This window comes from Botryllus schlosseri, chromosome 2 (genome assembly GCF_051294905.1).
Source record: "Botryllus schlosseri isolate E-star chromosome 2, Bs_hap1, whole genome shotgun sequence".
Classification (NCBI taxonomy): Eukaryota; Metazoa; Chordata; class Ascidiacea; order Stolidobranchia; family Styelidae; genus Botryllus; species Botryllus schlosseri.
This window is the reverse complement of record NC_137237.1, coordinates 33,505,695-33,525,338: the sequence shown is the minus strand read 5'-3', so window position 1 is coordinate 33,525,338 and position 19,644 is coordinate 33,505,695. Positions and strand designations below refer to the sequence as shown.

Here is a 19,644-nt window from a genome sequence, read left to right as displayed (position 1 = left end):
AATAATATTTGTGCACTATCAATATTACGAAATCGAACGTCTTGTTCGAAATCGGGTGTAGTGGCAGGCATACACTGAATCAGCACATATGAGCCACGGAACGCGGCAAAGGGCGTGAAATTGGCCTTCTGCCTACCCTCATTTCCACAATCATCATGAACTCGTAATAACGGTGCGAAAGGCACGAGAAATGAAGATCGCTCTCTAGATCGCTATCTAGCCCTTATACCAGTAGCCTACACCAGTAATTGAATTTGTCTTAATATCCGGTAGAGAAATATAACAATAGGACAGTCTATATCAGTGGTTCCCAACCTTTTTCGGTGGCAGGGCCAAATTTAGAATTTCAGAGTACGGTGGGGGCCGCACGAATACCAGGTCAATGAGAGGAACCCAAAATAGTCACCAAAATATGAAAAGTCGCATTGTTCCGATCATCCGCTTGACGCTACTGGTCATTGTGTTGCCGCGCTCCCGTTGTTCAGAACAATCAACCTTTGCTGGCTATTTCGGAGTAGTTTTATTGCCCTGGCGAGATTTCAATTCGTATTTTAGTAATCAGTGCGACACCTCCTTCCGATAAATACCGTCATAACAAATTATTCGGACGCTTGGGTCGCGAGCTATAGGACTAACAATTATGCTGTTTTGCCGGCTAAGCAGTACGTATCTCTGTGTATTTCATCGTGAGTCACTTGTTGCACATCTATCCGTAAATTAGTTATCAATACCCAGGGCCGTAACAGCACTTCGTCAGCCGCCCCCCCCCCCCCCCCCCCCAACGTTGCTCTTGGCCCCCTCAGGCCAGATGGCTGTTTACCGCTATTTATCATCTAAATCGGGTGTCCGTTTTAGGCGACTTCTCTCGACTAATCGCGTGAAGCGCGAAGAATTTCTATAATTCATTATTGAATCGGTCAATATAATCGGGAATTGAAAATATATTGGTATCAATTTTTATCCTCTCTCTCTCATCACGTAATCAGATTGATCGGTTGAGCCGAGTGAGTTGTGTTTGAAAAGGTAGGGCCACTCAATAATAATTATTCATATTCGGGCTTACACCAGTTGGCAGGAACGAAACAGCACTTCGTCATGCCCCTCAAAACACTTGGGTGTTGAGCTACCATAGGATGATAAACCGATCCACCCGTCCCGTTGTTCGCTTCTGCCAAGAAATCAGGATCACCATTTAGTGAGCCAGCGTTGAGCGCGAAAAATTTCGATAATTCAAAATAAAATACGTCAATAAGATTGGGAATTGCATATATATTGCTATCAATTACTTGTCCTCTCTGCTCACGTAATTAGATTTACCGGTAGAGCTGAGTGAGGTGTCTTGGAAACTGTAGGGCCCGTAAATAATAATTAAACATATTCGGACGGGCGGACCCGCTGGTATGACTTATCGTTACATGATGTTATTTCGTGACCTCCAGTCTGCTACATCAAAAAATATAGAATCGCCCAAACATACTAAACTAAAAGATGCACACGATTTCTTCACTGGCATATAATTCTTCCCTTCGGGGTGGTAGCCTATTTGTCTCGTGAGGTTCAGATTTCCAAGACAGGAATATTCGGCGCCAGTCATTTAGGCACCTATGGTCAATTACACCTATATGTATTTTGAATATACATAACGACGTTTCCAGTCAGCGTAAGGGCAGTCCTCTTCGGCAAAGGTTTTCTCGCTGTCGATCGTTCTGGCACACTTCTTGGAGTCGCATGTTATATGGCCTAAGACTTTATATGTCTTCGTGCGTCATGACACGGCAATGGCCAACGCCGATATGCCCACTTCTATAAATCTTGCGTATTATATCTTGGTGGAAGAGTATCCAATAGTGAAGGTACTTGGGAACTTGAAATCGCGCGCAGCGGGAAAAAAATTTGAAAAAGTTGCATAAAATTTCATAAAATACTCTATAATAATAACTAAATAATTTTGGGCCCCCTTCGGGCTCGTTCCCCCCAATTGGGGGACTTGGGGTGCGGCAGCTACGGTCCTGTCAATACCTATATCTATACCTATATCTATAGGTACTGCTCGTTCAACTGGAAAGTTAGGGCACATTGCATTGAAACAGCAGTGACGTAATCCTATCAGTCTACTCACAACTTTCCTGCAATCCTAATTGAAAACTCCAGACTCCAAGCCGAGCATGAATATTTTATAAATATATATATTTTTTCATAGATCGAGTTCTCAGTATTTTTGTGGGGGCCGCAGAAAGGCTAGCTGGGGGCCGCATGCGGCCCTCAGGGCCGCGGTTGGGAACCACTGGTCTATATGTACTACAGTATAAAAGTTTCGCTTTTGAAATGACGTGGTGCAAAAAACCATCCGCAGTTATACGCACCATTTCCAATTATACATACATGCATACATACATCGTATTAAGTACTTTCATTACAGACTCACATTTTTAACATGGTAACGTAATGCAAATTGTTCTTCCTTCACGGCAGCGGTCATTGAAGTATTGATCGAAACCAAAACATTGGTTGCGAATGGTTGTTTGATTTTAGGTGGCAACGGCACCACAGTGATATTTTATTATGTATGTAATATTTCGTGAATTATGCTCGCACCAAAAGAATTATTCGTGCTACGGACGATTTCCTATGGATAGTTGGTCCATTGCCGAGGTCACCGTGTTAGGTACTATGGCCAATATCAGAGACACGTGGAAACGTCGTTACTATATAAAATCACTTGATCATGAAAACGTGCCGAAATTTGTAAGTCACAAATCGCTTTGAATTCATGATAAGATTGGTCTGAAATTGGTATCTCTAAAAACTGCCGCGTGGGCGCTTTAGTGTAAGGGAGTGCAACGATCGGGTGAGGAACTATGGCAAACAGGCATTTCGAGTACAACCCCTTCTGCGCCGATGCACATGAAGAAACGAAATATTGATCAACACACTGCTGGGCAAATTTCGGTTCCAAAGAGATCGGCGGCGATAACACCTTGACCAAAAATGACCGTCACGAGTAGGGATGAACCTTGAATATTGATATGTAGGCCTACGGTCGTCAAAATGATCGGCACCAAATAATCGAAATCTTGCGATATGAGTAGGAGTAGTAGAAGTGCGTTAGAAATGCGACACGCAGAGGTAAATAATGCACCCCGATTTGAAACCGCTTGCGTGCGACATTTTTGATACAGCTGCGTAGCGTCCTGCTGTTGTGCGCGTATTCTTTATGTCATACATGCCCGTAAAAACGTATCATACCAAAAAATCCATTATTTTTATTTTGTGAGGCTTAGCCTATAGATGGCGAGATGCCACTCAAACTCTGATTTTGGTAGTGGTATAAAAAGTTTAAGAACCCCTGCTTTAAAGTTAATTAAACTGCTATCAACTTTCGACGAAGATTTAGCTAATATGTCGAACACGCAGTGTCGCGATTTTATTTGCTCTCCTGGTCTAGAAGTGAGTTGGAAAAAGGGCAAACAGAATGTAAGTTAGAGCAGCGTACAATAAGGTGATGGCTTATCATGTGGCCACTAGAGAATCTGTTCAACACATATGAAGTTCACTTTCCAATCTGCCAATCAGGCAGAAGCAGTAATAGACAAAGATGTGGATCATGCACTGTCCGAGGAACTGGAGCCTCTGGGACCTTTTTGTCATAGTCTTAAAACGATTTCCGTCAGCAATCATTTTCCACTCGTCGACAATATGCTGTATGTTGGATACGAGTGCTGGATAGTTCTTTTAAAGAACTTTCCACCCATGCACAGGAAGTTCTCGTACATAACCAAAAAACTTATTTGATCGAAAAGGACTTTTGTTAACTATAATTGAAATGAAAACGAGGGAAAAGAGTTGTCTTTTTAATGAGACCCATGATGGTCAAAGCCGGTAGACTACTTGCTACACGTTCAAACAAACGATTGTTGAGTATCTGCATTTTCTTTTGCACAGCAGTTCTCGGTTCGTTTTGTGTGGATATAATTTCTTTTGCAAAACAAAATTGCAGATGGCGCTTAAAAGGCCTGCAAAGCACTGTTCTATACGATCACGTCACTTAAAACATTGTGCTTATAGTTAAATCGTGCAATGAACGTATTTACTTAACAATACCGAAGAAACATAAATAAAAATATGAAGAAAAAAATCAAATATTATGACGGGTACTCGATTTTAGTTGTGTATTATCAGTCACACCCGATGTTTGTCAATGCAAACATAAGCAACTAAGGCAGTGGTTCCCAACCTTTTTGTCTCCATTCCTCACTACCCAAAACTCATTTATACCCTTTAAAATAGGGTTATAGCGATATTTTGAGATCGCAAAAGAGGCCAACTTATTATAAATTCTGACAGCTCCAAGAAAATTGGTGATTTTGAAATGTTTTCGACCGATAGTATTGTGTTCAGTAAAAGAAGGTGACCACCTTGACTCAGCGCGTCGCAGTCGCATGTTTCATGGCATTTAAATCCCTTTTAAAGAAAAATGGGACAAATTTCCCAAATAAGAAGACATTTAAGCGTCATCCGAGGCCAATTTCAATTTATAACTTTCGATACATGAATTCCAGAACAGGTAACTGGTAACGGTAATCGCGGGTCGCGCATGTGTCTCCGTAACTATGTGGAGACTATCCTGAATATCAGAGGTCTCAAACACGCGGCCCGCGGGCCGCATGCAGCCCGCCGAGCATTTTGTGCGGCCCGCGACGACATTTTAGATTTTTATTAATTTGACAATATATAAGTGTCACATATATCTTTTCAGGTAATAAAGTGAAAATGCACTCTTAAATTGCTCCGAAAGCCTCAAACTATTCATCAAACTTCACTATCACATCAATTGCAAACGCTATCATGCAGTGGAACATTCACTATTTCACCTCATTTCCAATTCATGATGACAAATCGTGACTTTTAGACGATTCGTGATTGAAATTTGTGAGCTGGACTTAGACGCGACCTTTTTTAAATTACTCAGACTCGGGCTAACTCCATGGCAAAATGGAAACGACTCGAGTGGACTTGGGAGTGACTCGGAATGCCGTGAATTTGTTAGAACCATGGACGCAACAAACTAATCGCGTATCAGAGGAGAAATAGATCAGAAGGTTGCAGCTTGGTATTTCGTTAACTGAGCTAGTTGTTATGGCAACCATAGGCAATGTGTTAGTTACATCTTTGGTCGCAAAATCATGTTATTAAGGCCACTTAAAGGTATCGAGTACCGTAATGGAACGCTCCAACGATGTAACAGCAATGGGCCGTTCGACGTTCCGACATTTCAATCACTAGGACACATTCATTAATATATTTATATTATTTATATTTTTTTCTGCTCGTATATTTGAAGATATATGGCCATGAGATTAATAGCCTACTTATCAGAAGTATACCCGAATCATGGATTGGAATTACAATGCTGAACTTAAAAATGTTTTGATATCAGATCAGTCTCTATTATCAATCTGTTAAATTCAAAATATTCATAGTAGCTTAAAATTAATAACCCGATAGCTTTTATGCGGGTATCATACATTTGTCCGCCATATGGTGTCTATATCTTATAATTAATATATATCAAGTACAACAACAATTCTATTCAAATAGTTATAAATGTGATGATTCTATTCTTGCCAGGCCTAAATTGATACAAGAGTATATCACATTTTGACGATGTGTGTTCACTGTCAGTATGTTGGATCGGCTCACTTTCAATAGGACAATTCATTCCCGCAAAATAAGGCCTACTTGGAAAGACATAGAATACCCCTATAAATGCTGCGGCCCGCGGCGTCGTCAAAACCGGAAAACTGGCCCGCGAGCACATTTGAGTTTGAAACCTCTGCTGTATATGATGTTTACCAAATGCTTCTATTCCCCAACAGAAACCATTGAATTCCTCACCAAGTTATGAAATATTCGTAAGTTCATTTGTCATATATCCTGTTTCATAAAAAGACATAACTTTTTATTACGTTGCAATGAAAACATAAGCTTCAATATTATAAGGCGGGCTATGAAATACTTTCGAAACGAAAAGTTTGTCGTTGCTATTGAATGGCCGACCCACATTCTAAAATCGACGAGCCAACTGCTGCTCCAGTGAACAATTGTGGAGTTTGACTTTGAACAATCTATCAGACGCGGAAATTGGGCGGCGTTCAATCATTAGTACGCACCGCAGCCACAAGATAGGATTTAGTCTAGTCGGTTCGTAGATGAGTCAACAGGACATTTCAGAACATAAGGACGACGCAGTGAGGTGTATCAAGAGCCAATGTGGACGGAGTTGGGTTGAATGAAGAGTGTGAAGAGCTCGGTCGTGGCACTTCTTCGACCGTCAAGAGGTTCACTGGCAGAGGTTTTGCAAAGGAGTATGCCGTTAAGATAATTCCTTCCCGTGAAGCGCCGACGAATGAATCTCAGCGAAAATCCACTGAAGAAAGTGTACTGGAAACACTCAATCACCGAAACGTTGTAAAATTTTACGCACGTATTCCGGATCCGAGAAGAGTTATTTTGGTGTTTGAACTATTGGATAGACGCGAACTCTACCAATATGTTATTAGGGGTCAACATGATTTTCACTGGGAATGGGATGTGATGCGCGTATATGCGCGTTATCTTACGAGGACTGGAGTATTGCCACAAAAGGAATATCATTCACAGAGACTTGCAGCCTCCGAATCTGCGTGTTAATTATATTCCTGGCACCGGAGCTGTGGTGAAACTTATTGACTTTGGTTCGGCGGTCAACACGAATGGAGGAGATCGACTCTGGCACGGATCATGCGGCGTGCCTGGTTACATCGCGCCGGAAGTGAGACGTGGCGATAGTTACGGAACACCAGTTGACTTGTTTGCATGCGGATGCATCCTTTTCAATCTGCTATACGGTTGCGATCCGTACAATAATGCAACCAGTGATACGTTTTCGTTCCCCGAGCCTGCTTAGGACGTCATCTCAAAACCGGCGGAAGACTTGGTCGGGAAACTGTTAATTTCCAAACAGGAACTACGCTATACCGCTGCGCAGGCGCTGCGTCATTCATTTCTAACACGCAACAAGTGTGTTGCTCAATGCATCCCTCTCACCGCCGCAGTCACAAGATTGATAGAATTCACAGAAAAGAAAATCTGGAAAACGGTGGCTGGTGGTGATGACTCCGGCGATGTTCCAGGTAAACCCAACGCGAGCCGGTGCTTGATACCAAAGAAAGTATCTGCAGCTCGGGATACGATCGCCTGTCAAGCGACCCAGAAATACGACTTCATACGATCGCGATTTTGAAAGATAAGACTTCAATTGGTCACAGGGGAGCGAATTCGGCATATGCTGAAATCTTTGACAGACCGTAATTGGCGGACGTTGCGTCTTTGAATTGATGAATGAATCGCATTGCCGAATATATTCATGAATAGCTCGTGTTCGACATGAAAATTCTTTGAGATTTCCGGTTTCGGATATTAGAGCAAATATTAGAAACGTTGTTGGTGCCTTAATTCTAGCAGTTTGACGTGCTCTTGGGCTATTGTCCTTACTGCGATCGGGAGAGGGTATTCGATATTATCATGAATGTGAGTGAATAAGTCACATTTTGTTACAGAATCATTTTCTCAGACCAGGTTCAATTTATTGAACTCCGTAGTAGCGCAGGGTCCAGCGATCCAAGTGCTGATTTTAATAATTCGGGAGAAGTAGAAAAAAAGTCATAATTCTCCAATTGTAAAGACGCCTGCTCTCATACCGCATCCATCAATCAGCTCCGTCAAAAAACACATTCAATCCCATCCCGACAGTTTGAGACAAAGCATAGACACTTAGATAGTATATTCTCGAAACATATTGAGTTGTCACTGTAATATAATAGAAAAGATGTGGATGTATTATACTCGCTATACTAGTGTACTCGCATGCAATTGCATGTGGATTGATGTCATTTTTAAGCGTTTGTTGCAGCAGATTTGTTCGCTATCAATTATGATTTGTTCCTAAGAGGGATGATGCATGTATAAATGCTTCCTCATGTGTTGTACAGTGATGACAAAAATTCTTTACATCCAGTCGACAAAAAACTTCACTTGTTTATTTATTTTGCACGGCAGTGGCACCTGCCGGCTATTGAGGCCATGTGCGCCACGACTGTAACATCTGTATTGGTCATTATATTCGGTTTTCGTAATCTTCCGGACTACTTTCGCACTCTTTCAGCATTAGTCGCTCTCGATTTTCATGCGCCCGTCCTTACTGCCGAATTTTTGTCTCGGCTCACTGTCAATGTGGACTGCACTGAAATGGCAGTGCGGTTAGCGATGAGGAGCCCAGATAAACCCCCAACACATAAGAGATAGGCGGAACTGTTGTTCCATTTCCATTTCCATTGGTGTCGTGGTGATGGCGGCTTAGCCAACTGCTCCACGTGCTTCCCAACTTACACATTTAAGTCAGAAGATTCGCGTCACCAGAGTGGTTGTAGATTTTGCTGCACTTTCTTGCAAGGCCATTGCTCTGCATGCCTTCTGCTGCGTTACATCTTCCGAGATAATAAGGCTTCTGAAATCGCACGATATTGTTCCTTTCCAAAAAATGTCGACGGCTTTCAAAATCCATTCTGAAGCTAAAAAGTTCGAAAGAATATGCAATTGTGAGAAAAACATCTTGTAAACGTTGTGGTAACCAGGGCTGTGGACTCGGGTGAGTCGGAGTCGGGAGTCTGGGTAATTTCTGCTTGATGGAGTCGGAGTTGTGAAAACTATAATAGCTGGATTCGGAGTCGGAGTCGTGGGGAAAATACTGACTGGAGTCGGAGTCGGAATTTGTAAGAATGACCCTGACTTCGACTCCGACTCCGTCTCCAACTTCTTTATCATGAAAACATTTGCTTTGAAAGAATTTTTCAATAGAATTTTTATGTACCACCAATCACTGTTATTAATAACCACAGGCCTACAGATCAGGTGTGGCCAGCCCGTGGCACGCAGGCCAAATTTGGCACACGAGAAGGTTAGGTGTGGCCTGCGAAGAAATTCTCGGAATTATTTATGATATCAGGTAAAATTGCAAGGCCAACCAAAATTTGATTAGCATGACCGCGAAATTTGATGATGACTAAAACAACAGTTCTCACGCATTGACGTATCCAGAGGCCAGCCACATTTATCCCAGATCTTCGTATATGACCATAAGGTATAATAATTCATAGCAGATTTATTTGACTTGAAATTTTTCTCGGTACTTCACATGATCCATTGTCACTAGATTTCTTGCATTCAGTATTTGAGCCCCCTTCTGAAAATTATAAATACATAATATTCACAGAATTGAGTCTATCTATATTCGTAATTAGGAGATAACGTGTCGTCCAACATGCGGCTTCGCTAGTGCACTCGCAGCGAGATCGTCGACAAAACATCTGCACAAAATGATAGAGGCATGTTCACTGATACCGTCGATTTTGCTATGTCTAAACGTTGAATAATCCTGTCCTTGCCAAATGAGCCCAGTGGTATACAGATGCGACCCCCAATATATGTTAGCAACATATTCATTGATATAATTCAGTCATTATCTTGCAAAAATATTTCGCGCTTCGCGCGAACAGGGACCGATTGCACACTGCACAGTTGCATGACATATAGTTATCAGTTTTAGAGCAGATTAATATAAGTCTTGTTTGCAATTCGGTTCGCTCCTATCGCACGACTAAAAAAAAGGTTATCAACATTCCAGTTGCCCGCGCAATGGCTCGTAAATTTCATGTGTCCCTTTGGCCGAAAAAGTTGCCCACCCCTGATATAGATAAAATTAGACATTACTTGCAAATTACAACTCAGTTGCACAGCGGAAGAAATCGCAATATGCGTTTTCGCGATGCAGTCAAAATTGATGCAATTTTTGGAATTATACCATAATACTGTGACAGCTGCAAATTCATCGGCTGGTTTTTTTAAATTGTAAAAATGATGTAAATATGACCAAACGATGCGTCCCACTTGACAAAATTAAAAATATTTGTAGTGTAGCTTAGCTGTTTGGGTCGAACAAATGATTAAGAAAGACTGCAAGTCCCAATCCTTGAATACTTGATTAAGTACATGTAGACTAGACTTAGGCTATGGTCTTTTACTACTTAACTAAATTCCATTTATGACCAATGTCTATTAGTAATAAGAGGTGTGTGCTTGTAATCAGTATAGTGTGCAATGACAAAATTAGTAAGTTCAATCTATTTATTAGTTGCTGACTCATACACAAGAGCTACACTAGGATTTTTATCTACATTTTTATTGTACAGGATTGGATATTTGCCATATTTGAATGATTCATACATTTCATGATATTAGAGAGTCCATGTTATAAAAACTTGAACAATCAAGGATATTGAGCAAGTCTTTCTTTCATGTTAATTGCATAGTGGATAATTCGAGCTGTGCCATAGTGGAACAATTTAGCATGCCACCGTTAATCATATGTTTGCATATGTTTAATGGTTGTATGATAGTCATTCAACCGACAATGTGGCATATAATTTTCGAAGTAAATTGGTAATAATGCTGGAGTCGGAGTCGGGAGTCGGAGTCGGAGTCAGAGTCGGTACGTTTAAAGACCTAGGAGTCGGAGTCGGAGTCGGTACGTTTATAGACTCAGGAGTCGGAGTCGGTATATTGAAACTGTGTGGAGTCGGAGTCGGAGCCGGAGTCGGTAGTAAAATTGACCGACTGCACAGCCCTGGTGGTAACGCGATGCTTCTGGCGGGAAAAATAAGCTACGAACTTATGCACATTTTCATTTTAAAGGTATTTCTTGCCCACTGAATGTAAAGATATTTTGCTGGCACTGTAAATTAAATGCTTGTAGGCTATGTTTTTCAGTATGCAATGTGGCATGCGCATGAAGGTGTAAGACATATGTCGCAGCAGTCTGGCTTTTGAACCAAGTAAAAGTAGAAGAATCGCCATGAAATTCTGCACAACAGAAAGTAGTAAGAGGGATGTCCAAGACATGTCAAAACTATTTCGATTGGAAGTATATAATGAATGCGAAAAAGTATCCAAGACAATAGTTCAAAACGTATACTCGGTCGGGGGGATGCCTGTTGTTACCGGTGGGTCGGACGTAGCTACTTTGGAAATCGCAGAGTGCATCTTCTTGCAAAAGATGGTAAATAAAGTTTTGAAAGAGGGTCCGATCTCTTAACTTGTCTTCAGTGCCGCAATACATCGGCATCTTCGCCCGCTTAGTAGGACAAGTTTACACACGAAAGTGATACAATATCCAGACAAAACAATGAAAGTATTTTTGTGAAAAATAAGTCGTGTTGTTCAAAATCTGTTCAAGTAGAAACAGATGCAGTCTAAAAATAACCGCATGCGTAAGTGGTTCAGGTAGACCAACTCTTACTGTAGTGACTCAAAAACTTAGGAGTGTCACATGACATCTGACCATACATATTGTCCCACCCCTCTCAAGAAACCTTAATGGCCCTTCCCAATCTCTCGCACTGTGCCGTGAGTTGCATGCGCAGATTGATAACGGACTTTGACAAGTTAATATATACAAGGTGTCTATAGCAGGGGTTCTCAATGGGTGGGCCATGGCCCACTGGTGGGCCACAGGAGCATTTGAGGTGGGCCACAAAGCTATTTCGAAAATTTTAGAATTACTGTTAGTTTAGTTATATTTGTTATGTTAATCGCTAAAAAGTTATTCATGTTATCGAATTAAACGTAGGCTGCGTAAAGTTTTTCACCCGACTCTTATGAGAAGTAGTGGCATACGTATGGAGTCTGCATGTACATGTCCAAAACGGTAGGGAGAAACGGCGGCTTTTCCACTGACTCTGGCAACCTACAGCTAACAGCAACTAAAATAATTTCGAGTATATTTTAACTGGAAGGTAATGCTGAAGTAACCAAGTAATCCGGCAGGGGCAGGGCGGCATATGTCGTACGCCGTTGAAAGGGGTGTGCAATAAACTCGGAATGAAGAGTAATTGATCAATAGATTTACAGTAGGCTACTAAGGCAAGTCGTATTATTGTAGGATAAAAATAGCCATGACTGCAAATTATTAGCAAATTCTGGTGGAGTTATACCGCACCACCGCAACGAATCGTAATGGATTGAAGATTTATCGGAGCTCATTAATATTTGGAGTCGGTTTAAAATGTCCGCCCTGCTATCATTGTACATAATGTAAGAGTCACGTGAATTTATAGTATCATTGGATTGAATATTCTGACATCGCAACTTCAGTTGGTTTGGTACAAGATGTGTTATTGCATGCATATTGAAAAATCTTTCTCCACTTCTCTGTAGTACCCCATTCACCAATGAATTGTTGGAATCTCACTCAGAATGATTATATTATTCCCCACAAAGGTGGAACTAAAATCCCAATCACATAGTGAATGCGTGGATTTGATCATTGTGTTTTGCGATGCAAATGGAGCAGGCGGACGATCATAATATACACAAGAGTTTCAGCCTAATGATCTACCAAGGCAGTAACTGCTGCACCCATACCCCCGATTGCGGGACCTCGGAGGGTCCAAGATGATTATTTCGTTGGTCATTTGTTGGAGGATATTTATTCGACATGAAAATTTTCGTTGAATGGGCCGAACGGTCTACATTTAAATATCAGCAGTACATTAAAAGGAAAATGCGCATAGTTTAGAGAGAAATAGGCATATCGGTGCAGTCGATCACCACGCATTGAACAGGATTATGACTCCAAGATATCAGGTGGGCCACACCACATTTTTGAATCGAAAAATGGGCCACGGCCAAGAAAGGGCTGAGAACCCCTGATCTAGTGCGTGGGAACAGTCAATTATTGATCGCCTATTTGAGGAATTACTCCAATTATACGCATGAAAAGTCCCCCTGCTCTGTTTATTACTGTGCAAAGCACGTCAATGCATTGTCATCGACTCTATCGTCGTCTAGGATAGCAGTAGCCCTACAAATCGAATAGAAATAATGACGACACGGCTTTTGAAATTAGCCGTCGCGCTTGTTTGTTCGGTTGGACATGCGGGAAATGGTGGGTTAGATCAGAGGAATTTAGCGTGCGTCATCACTATGGAAAGTAATTTCTTTGGCTGTGATCTAAGCAAAACGATCCGAGTAATCGAAATCGAGATGATTACAGATTGTAGTGATTCTGGTCGCAGAGTGTAATTTTATTCTTCTGCCAAAGTGTGTGATGAAGAACTATTTAATAGACAGGAATTATTATTTCGACACTTTCATCCCACTGTCGAAACTATGACATCTATACTGAATTCGTAACAGTAGAGAAGACATGCAGCATGCGGCTAAATAATGAATAGATATTGACATATGGATTTGAGTGAGTGTCACTGTCAATATTTTCATTCAGACTTTCTGAAAGGTACAAACCTAAACTTGGTTATTTGCTCTTATCATGTATGACGTCATAATGTGTGGCAATCGAATTCTCGACTTTAAGCCTAGTATTAGATTCGGCATTGATTCAGTTACATAATATATAATTTGCCCTTCTCTAATCGTTCCCATTGACTATAGAAGTTGGTTGAGATTCTCAGGTTCGCTGAAATAAAATGAGCGACTATTGCTATATAAATTCTTACTATACCGTCTTATTCTTAAACCATACTGTAGTTGCTAAAGCCTTTTCAAAGTCAGCCGCACAAGAAGTCTGAGTTGGGTGCTCTGCGGTGCGAAAGAGTAATTAGAAGTCAATCGTACTAAACGTGTCGCCCGGGAAATTACAATGTAAGCAATGTTTTTATCACCCCATGCTAGCGCGAAGCTTAGTACTGCCGTTGTTCATCTGGAAAAAGAGCTTTACTGTCGGGGACACTGTCTGAGCAGTCTTACCAGTACGGTTTGCAGTGAAGATGGACTTTTCATGTGGTGCCTTCGTGTGCCCTGGCAGAAGGTTGGGGTTCGATGACTTGTACGAAGAGGAAGAAGTTCTCGGCACCGGAGCCTGCGCAATAGTTAAGAAATGCATTCATAGAGAGTCGGCGAGAGAATACGCCGTTAAGATCATCAGTAAAGAAGGTATGCAGCGACCGGAAGTCGAGATATTGTCCGAAGAGAAGCATATTATCAAGAAACTTGACCATCGTAACATTGTGAAGTTCTACGGCAGCTTTTCGGACGCGAAGGATTATCGACTGGTGTTCGAGCTATTGAATGGTGGCGATCTCTACCAGTATGTCATCAAAAGACAGCGTACTTCTCATTGCGAAAGCAACGTGATGCGTTATATGAGAGACATATTCACCGGACTACAATACTGCCACACTAAAAATATCATACACCGTGACGTGAAGCCTCCCAATCTCTCGTTGACTATCGAAGACAAAAGAGAAGTTGTGAAGCTAGTGGACTTCGGTTTGGCGGTCGAGACAAAGGGCAAAGCCAGGCGAAAACTCGGAGACCTCGGTACGCGTAAATATAAAGCGCCGGAGATGGTCCAAGGTCTCAAGTATGGCACGCCGATCGACTTATGGGCGTGTGGGTGCGTACTTTACAATTTGCTCAGCGGAACGCACCCGTCTGGTGCTTCCTTCCCTTCACTTTATTGGGATCGCGTTTCGGAGTCTTCGAAGGACTTGATAAAACAGCTTTTGAATGAAGATCAAGACAGTCGCATCACCGCCGCAGAAGCGCTGAATCATTCATTTTTTAATCCCATGCGAGAAGAAAGCCAGTATCTTGGCGACGCTATAATGCATCTGACCGAATTCACTCAAAAGGAAATGTGGAAAACGGCTGGGGGAGTCGGGATAGTTACTAATTCAGTATTAGCACCGATCATGGCCAGCGTAATGCCATCGCCACCAGGAGGATCGCAGCACGCCGGCGCATCTATGGACGATACCGTGAAAGAATCATGTTAAACCACTGTCCCATTCATAGAAGTTGCAGTACCGAAAGATTGATGCTATTGTGTTGGTTGTAATTTTTTATTATTAGGCCTATGATTCAGCTCGCTCATGATATGATCTCGGTTTTCGGGAAGTAAAAAAGATGTCGGTGGACAGATATGATTCTATATCCATATATATATATATATATATATATATATATATCTATGTACGCTACATACCTTGTGCCAACGAACTTTTGAGATATGCAACCGCACGTTACTTTCGTGCCAGTTAAACTGGAAAATAAACAGACGTATGCTATACCCTACGCTAATTAGTGAATACAGTATGCAGCTCTATGTATGCTACGTCTGGTCAATTAATCTATAGTGAAATTGTGATCGTTGGTGTAATTTTTTTCTACGCAATCCGGATCGGTGTGCTATTTTGTGTACCATACTACTATAGATTAGTATATATACATTATACATGTATGATGTTTGAGAAGTGGATGGAATTTAGATATTTGATGTCGGTTTCACAAATAGTAGACCAGGGGTTCCTGAACTTTTTGTCTTCGCGGACCCTTTTGGACTGTTACGGATCCCCGCGGACCCGGTCAAGTTTTAGTTCAAAGTTAGCTCAATTATCGTGCAACCTACATCTGTCCGTGCAAATATTAACAGTAGGCTGGCTATATAAACGGCAACAAAAGACTATCATGAAAATAACATAACTTTTATTATTTCCAAGCGAATTTTGCAGCTGTATTTTTTGGAGTACGTGGTGGTGTCTTGTCAATATGCGTCTTCGATTTGATATGAACGAATTCCAAAAATCCAGATCCACAAAGATGGTTGATGGCGAATGATATACTATCGAGTAACAAGAGTTTGCCAGCTTCGCTGTGCATATAAAATTTCGTAGGTCCCGCGGCCACCGGACATCGGAATCTGGGATAGTGCAGACATTGGTTACAATTTCACCCCTATTCATGAAGAAACTTGGTGAAGAATTGTGCGCGTAAGGCAATCAAGTGTCTGTGACTTCGGTGTTGGGTTTGAGCGAAATTGAGGCCTTGTCTGAATAGATTAATATAAACCGAGTAATACATTTGAGTAAAACGTTGTCCCGTGATACATAGGACGAAATCCATTTTAGGTCAAGATGATATCCTATCACACCAAAGCGAACAAATTTAGAAATTTAGAACAAATTAAGAAATTTAGAACTTCCTCGACGTTGACGATTAACTAAAACTTGACAGTTCATGAAAACATCCCCCTGCATCAGTGTTTTTCAACCTGTGGCATGGCACGCACTTGCAAGTGCGGATAAAAAGAAATGAGTTGGGAGCACAAACCTGGTCACCGAGACGCACCATTGAAAACTAAGCGGTGGGTTTTGTTACCCGTCGATGAGCATGAGCGCCCGATACTTTCAGCTCATACGTTTAAAACTATTTCTGCCAGCAAGAATTTTCAATCGCGGAAAACACGCTACATTTTATGGATATGAGTTTTGGATAGTTCTTATAACCAGTTGTGCCGAACTGGTCTGGAATTGAAAGAAATATTTAGCCAAGCCTGGTAGCTACAGGTAGCCAACTGGTAGCCTACTTGTTATACATCTGCATGACCGAAACTACCGCGCTACAAGCCCCCGAGCGCAAAGGGAGCCCGCAATTATTTCGTAAATCAACATAAATTATAAAGCAGTGGTTCTTAACCATTACTAATACGCTAAACACTGACGGTAATCTGCAACCTGTCGCGGCACCCCAATTTTTCGCCGAGTCAATAAAAAATGTCACTACTATAACCTATCTAACTGGATATCTAATACATTACTATAAATTATTGGTTAACAAAAGGAAGGGTACCTCAACTGCATGTTAAAGGAAGAAACTACTAAACATAATTTTCACATAAAATGAAAACATTATATGGTGAGTATTTAACAAAAATCAGGTTGACTTGTGCGGTTCTCATTTACCAGTTCAAAAATGCGAGACTTCACTCTAGAACAGTGATTCTCGACCGCCGGTCCGCGATGACTTTTCTGCTGGTCCGCGAGGTATATTAAGATTTTATACCTTGATTTCAAGATGCAAGATGTTGAAGGTTTGTCTATTGGTAAAATAAATAGAACGTCAAATTCTAAACTGATGCGGAAATTCGTGTGCTTATAGATTAGGCCCGGAAACCGGTTCGATTTGACTTAAAGTCAAGCTGTCTCCGGTGGCGACATGTGAGCGACTCGCTAAACCGCACCATCCGTACGATCATTCGTTCTCGATTCATAAATTTTGTGGATGGCCAGGTATCGATGTAATCAGGAGTTGTCGTGAGGCGCATGGTGCTCGCAGTAGGCTACAGATGCTAGTAGTAGGAAATGAGCAAGATAGCTTGACAAGGTGCTTGGTCCTACTCCGAAACGCTTCATCTCTGGATATTGTCAAAGACAAGAATTTTATTCCAGTTTGCGCGATCTGTTAATTCACGGCCTTCGGCGCGAAATTAGCCTATGTTTATCTGATCAAGTAAATTTTACCTAGACTCAGCACTCAATACAGTAAAATCAAATGAATATCATCGGAAATATATTTAATAACGAACAAAACCGTCACTAGTACAGGAGTATCCAACCTGCGGCCGTAGAAGGAAATCTACATGGCCGTGGACACGCAATTCAATTAGTATATGTTGGCAGCCGTCGACATGAAAATCGAATTTGCGAATTGACTCAAGAATTTTTTAGATATTTAATTTATTCTTGAAATTTTCTTCGCACTAGGTGCGATCCAATGCGAGTTCATTTTTCGATTTTAATATAGTCCTAACGCCCTTTGCAATCTGAGCCCCACAGTACAGATGCGAACAGCGGAGGAAAATGATGCGCCCGATATCGAAATAACAATTTGGAATCGTGCGCTCCTCACGAAAAAAATTTGTTTCTGGTACGTTTGGGAGATTCCAATATCTTTCCACTATACCGACAATCGTGATGGGAGGTCAAGAAATAACAAAACTGCCTAAAATGATGATGCTAACAATTTGCCCACCCGAAGATGCATCATAAGCTCTAAATTTTCGAAAGCACTCCCTCAATCAACTCGACCGATGAATCTGATCACTTTGGTTGAAAAAAGAATAAATATTTGCTGGTAATATGTGATACTATGACTATTCATGACGGTCCCAGTCATTATGGATAACATGACCACTACTTAGCGATTTCGATGCGTATAGTAAGACGATATGAAAAAGTGGATTCGTCCGGAGTTCACCAGAAATGGACATGGGCAGTTTACCATTGGTATTTTGTTTCTAGTCAGTTCAATGTGACCATGTCCTGGAATAAATAATATAATTTATGTTGATTTACGAAAAAAAATTTGGCCTCACTTCAAACCTTCGAAATTCCGGACATTTCAGCATATTTTAGAATTTCCTCCCGGACGCAGTTTTTACAGTGAAATTCCGGACATGTCCGGGAAATTCGGGACGTATGGCCACCCTAAATCAGGCATATTTTGGCATTTTCCCATGGACGCAGATTAAAGGAAGCTGGAGAGCAGTGGTTTTTAACCTTTTTTCCTCCAGCGCCCCCTTTCAAAAATTATCGGGCTCTAGCGCCCCCCTCAACATATTGTAAGGACTGTAATAAAGAAAATGGGTAAGCGGGAGGGACGTAACAGCACTTCGTCAACCCCCTTAAAAAAACGATTGTCTTGCGCACACATAGCGTGATAAACCAAACTTCTTGGGGTTTAGCTCCCAAAAACCCCGTCGCGTGATTTCGATGGTCAGCAAAGTGTATGTGACTTGGTCGCCCTAGGCGCAAAATTTTTCAATAATGCATGAATGAATAGGGTAGATGTGGTACCGATGGATCACTGGGTCCGAAAATACTTGAAGAATTCTCCATGATAATTCCATGAATACACTCCGTGAATTTGGCTACAATTACATGCAGACAGAATCTTTCCTCACATGCAAAAAAAATTCGACCTTCGTGAGTTATGGGGTCTGTGACGAATGATTTACGTTTTAGGAGGTGTAAAATAAATTTGGATCGACATTTGCATTTTTCTATATTACCTTTCAGACTAACAAACCCGCCATAATTTTTGATGTGAAGTATAGGGCTTGTATCTGGGTATATAATGGCACATATTTTCAGAATCAATACCATCCTCGAGTGGACTATTTTCAAGTCAATTACAATATTTATGGGGTGGAGGACCTATGGTACCATAGCCAAATCAAGCAAAATAGATGGACCAACTTTAAACTTAACAACAGAAACTCGCTTACATATATATAGGCTGTATATCATAGTTACCTGTGATGTTTTATCGCAATTTGGAGGTATTTGAAAGTCAAAATGTCGATTTGCGGGTTATATGTATGTGGCATTAATTTTGTAAGTTTAGGCGTAAATCAAAACATGATTTTATGCCAACATTTGAGTTGATATAATCTATTTTATTCTTGAAGGTCGCGACGAAACATTCTTCATTGGCTTGTTGTAGCTTAGCTTATAGTACACAACAAAACAAGTTAACAAACCTGAGTTATTGAGCGTGTCTCATAGGTCCCATGGTCGTGTGCCTTTGGACCCACCGGGCGGGGACCGATGACACGTTCGAGCAACAAATTTTAAACGTTCATAAATATTTTTTTAAACGGCGGATATTCATGTAAATGTCCGCGATAGGTAGAGCTTATATCGAAGTGTTGAGACAGCAAAAGATCTGCTATTCTCGGCTGGAGATTTG

The 19,644-nt window shown here is 41.2% G+C and overlaps 2 protein-coding genes across 3 annotated transcripts in view; both read left to right on the top strand.

The window, feature by feature from the left end:
- LOC145434472 (sarcoplasmic/endoplasmic reticulum calcium ATPase 1-like) overlaps window positions 1–19,644 on the top strand; it is a 402,254-nt gene that overhangs the window by 71,931 nt on the left and 310,679 nt on the right. The gene's annotated exons all lie outside the window — the stretch shown is intronic.
- Window positions 13,803–14,960, top strand: LOC145459532 (calcium/calmodulin-dependent protein kinase type II alpha chain-like). Its single transcript, XM_080338174.1, has one exon. The coding sequence runs from the start codon at window positions 13,881–13,883 to the stop codon at window positions 14,889–14,891; it is 1,011 nt and encodes a 336-aa protein (XP_080194300.1). The 5' UTR covers window positions 13,803–13,880; the 3' UTR covers window positions 14,892–14,960.

Coding starts and splice junctions, on each gene's coding strand:
- LOC145459532 (XM_080338174.1), top strand. CDS start 13,881: ATGGACTTTTCATGTGGTGCCTTCGTGTGCCCTGGCAGAAGGTTGGGG.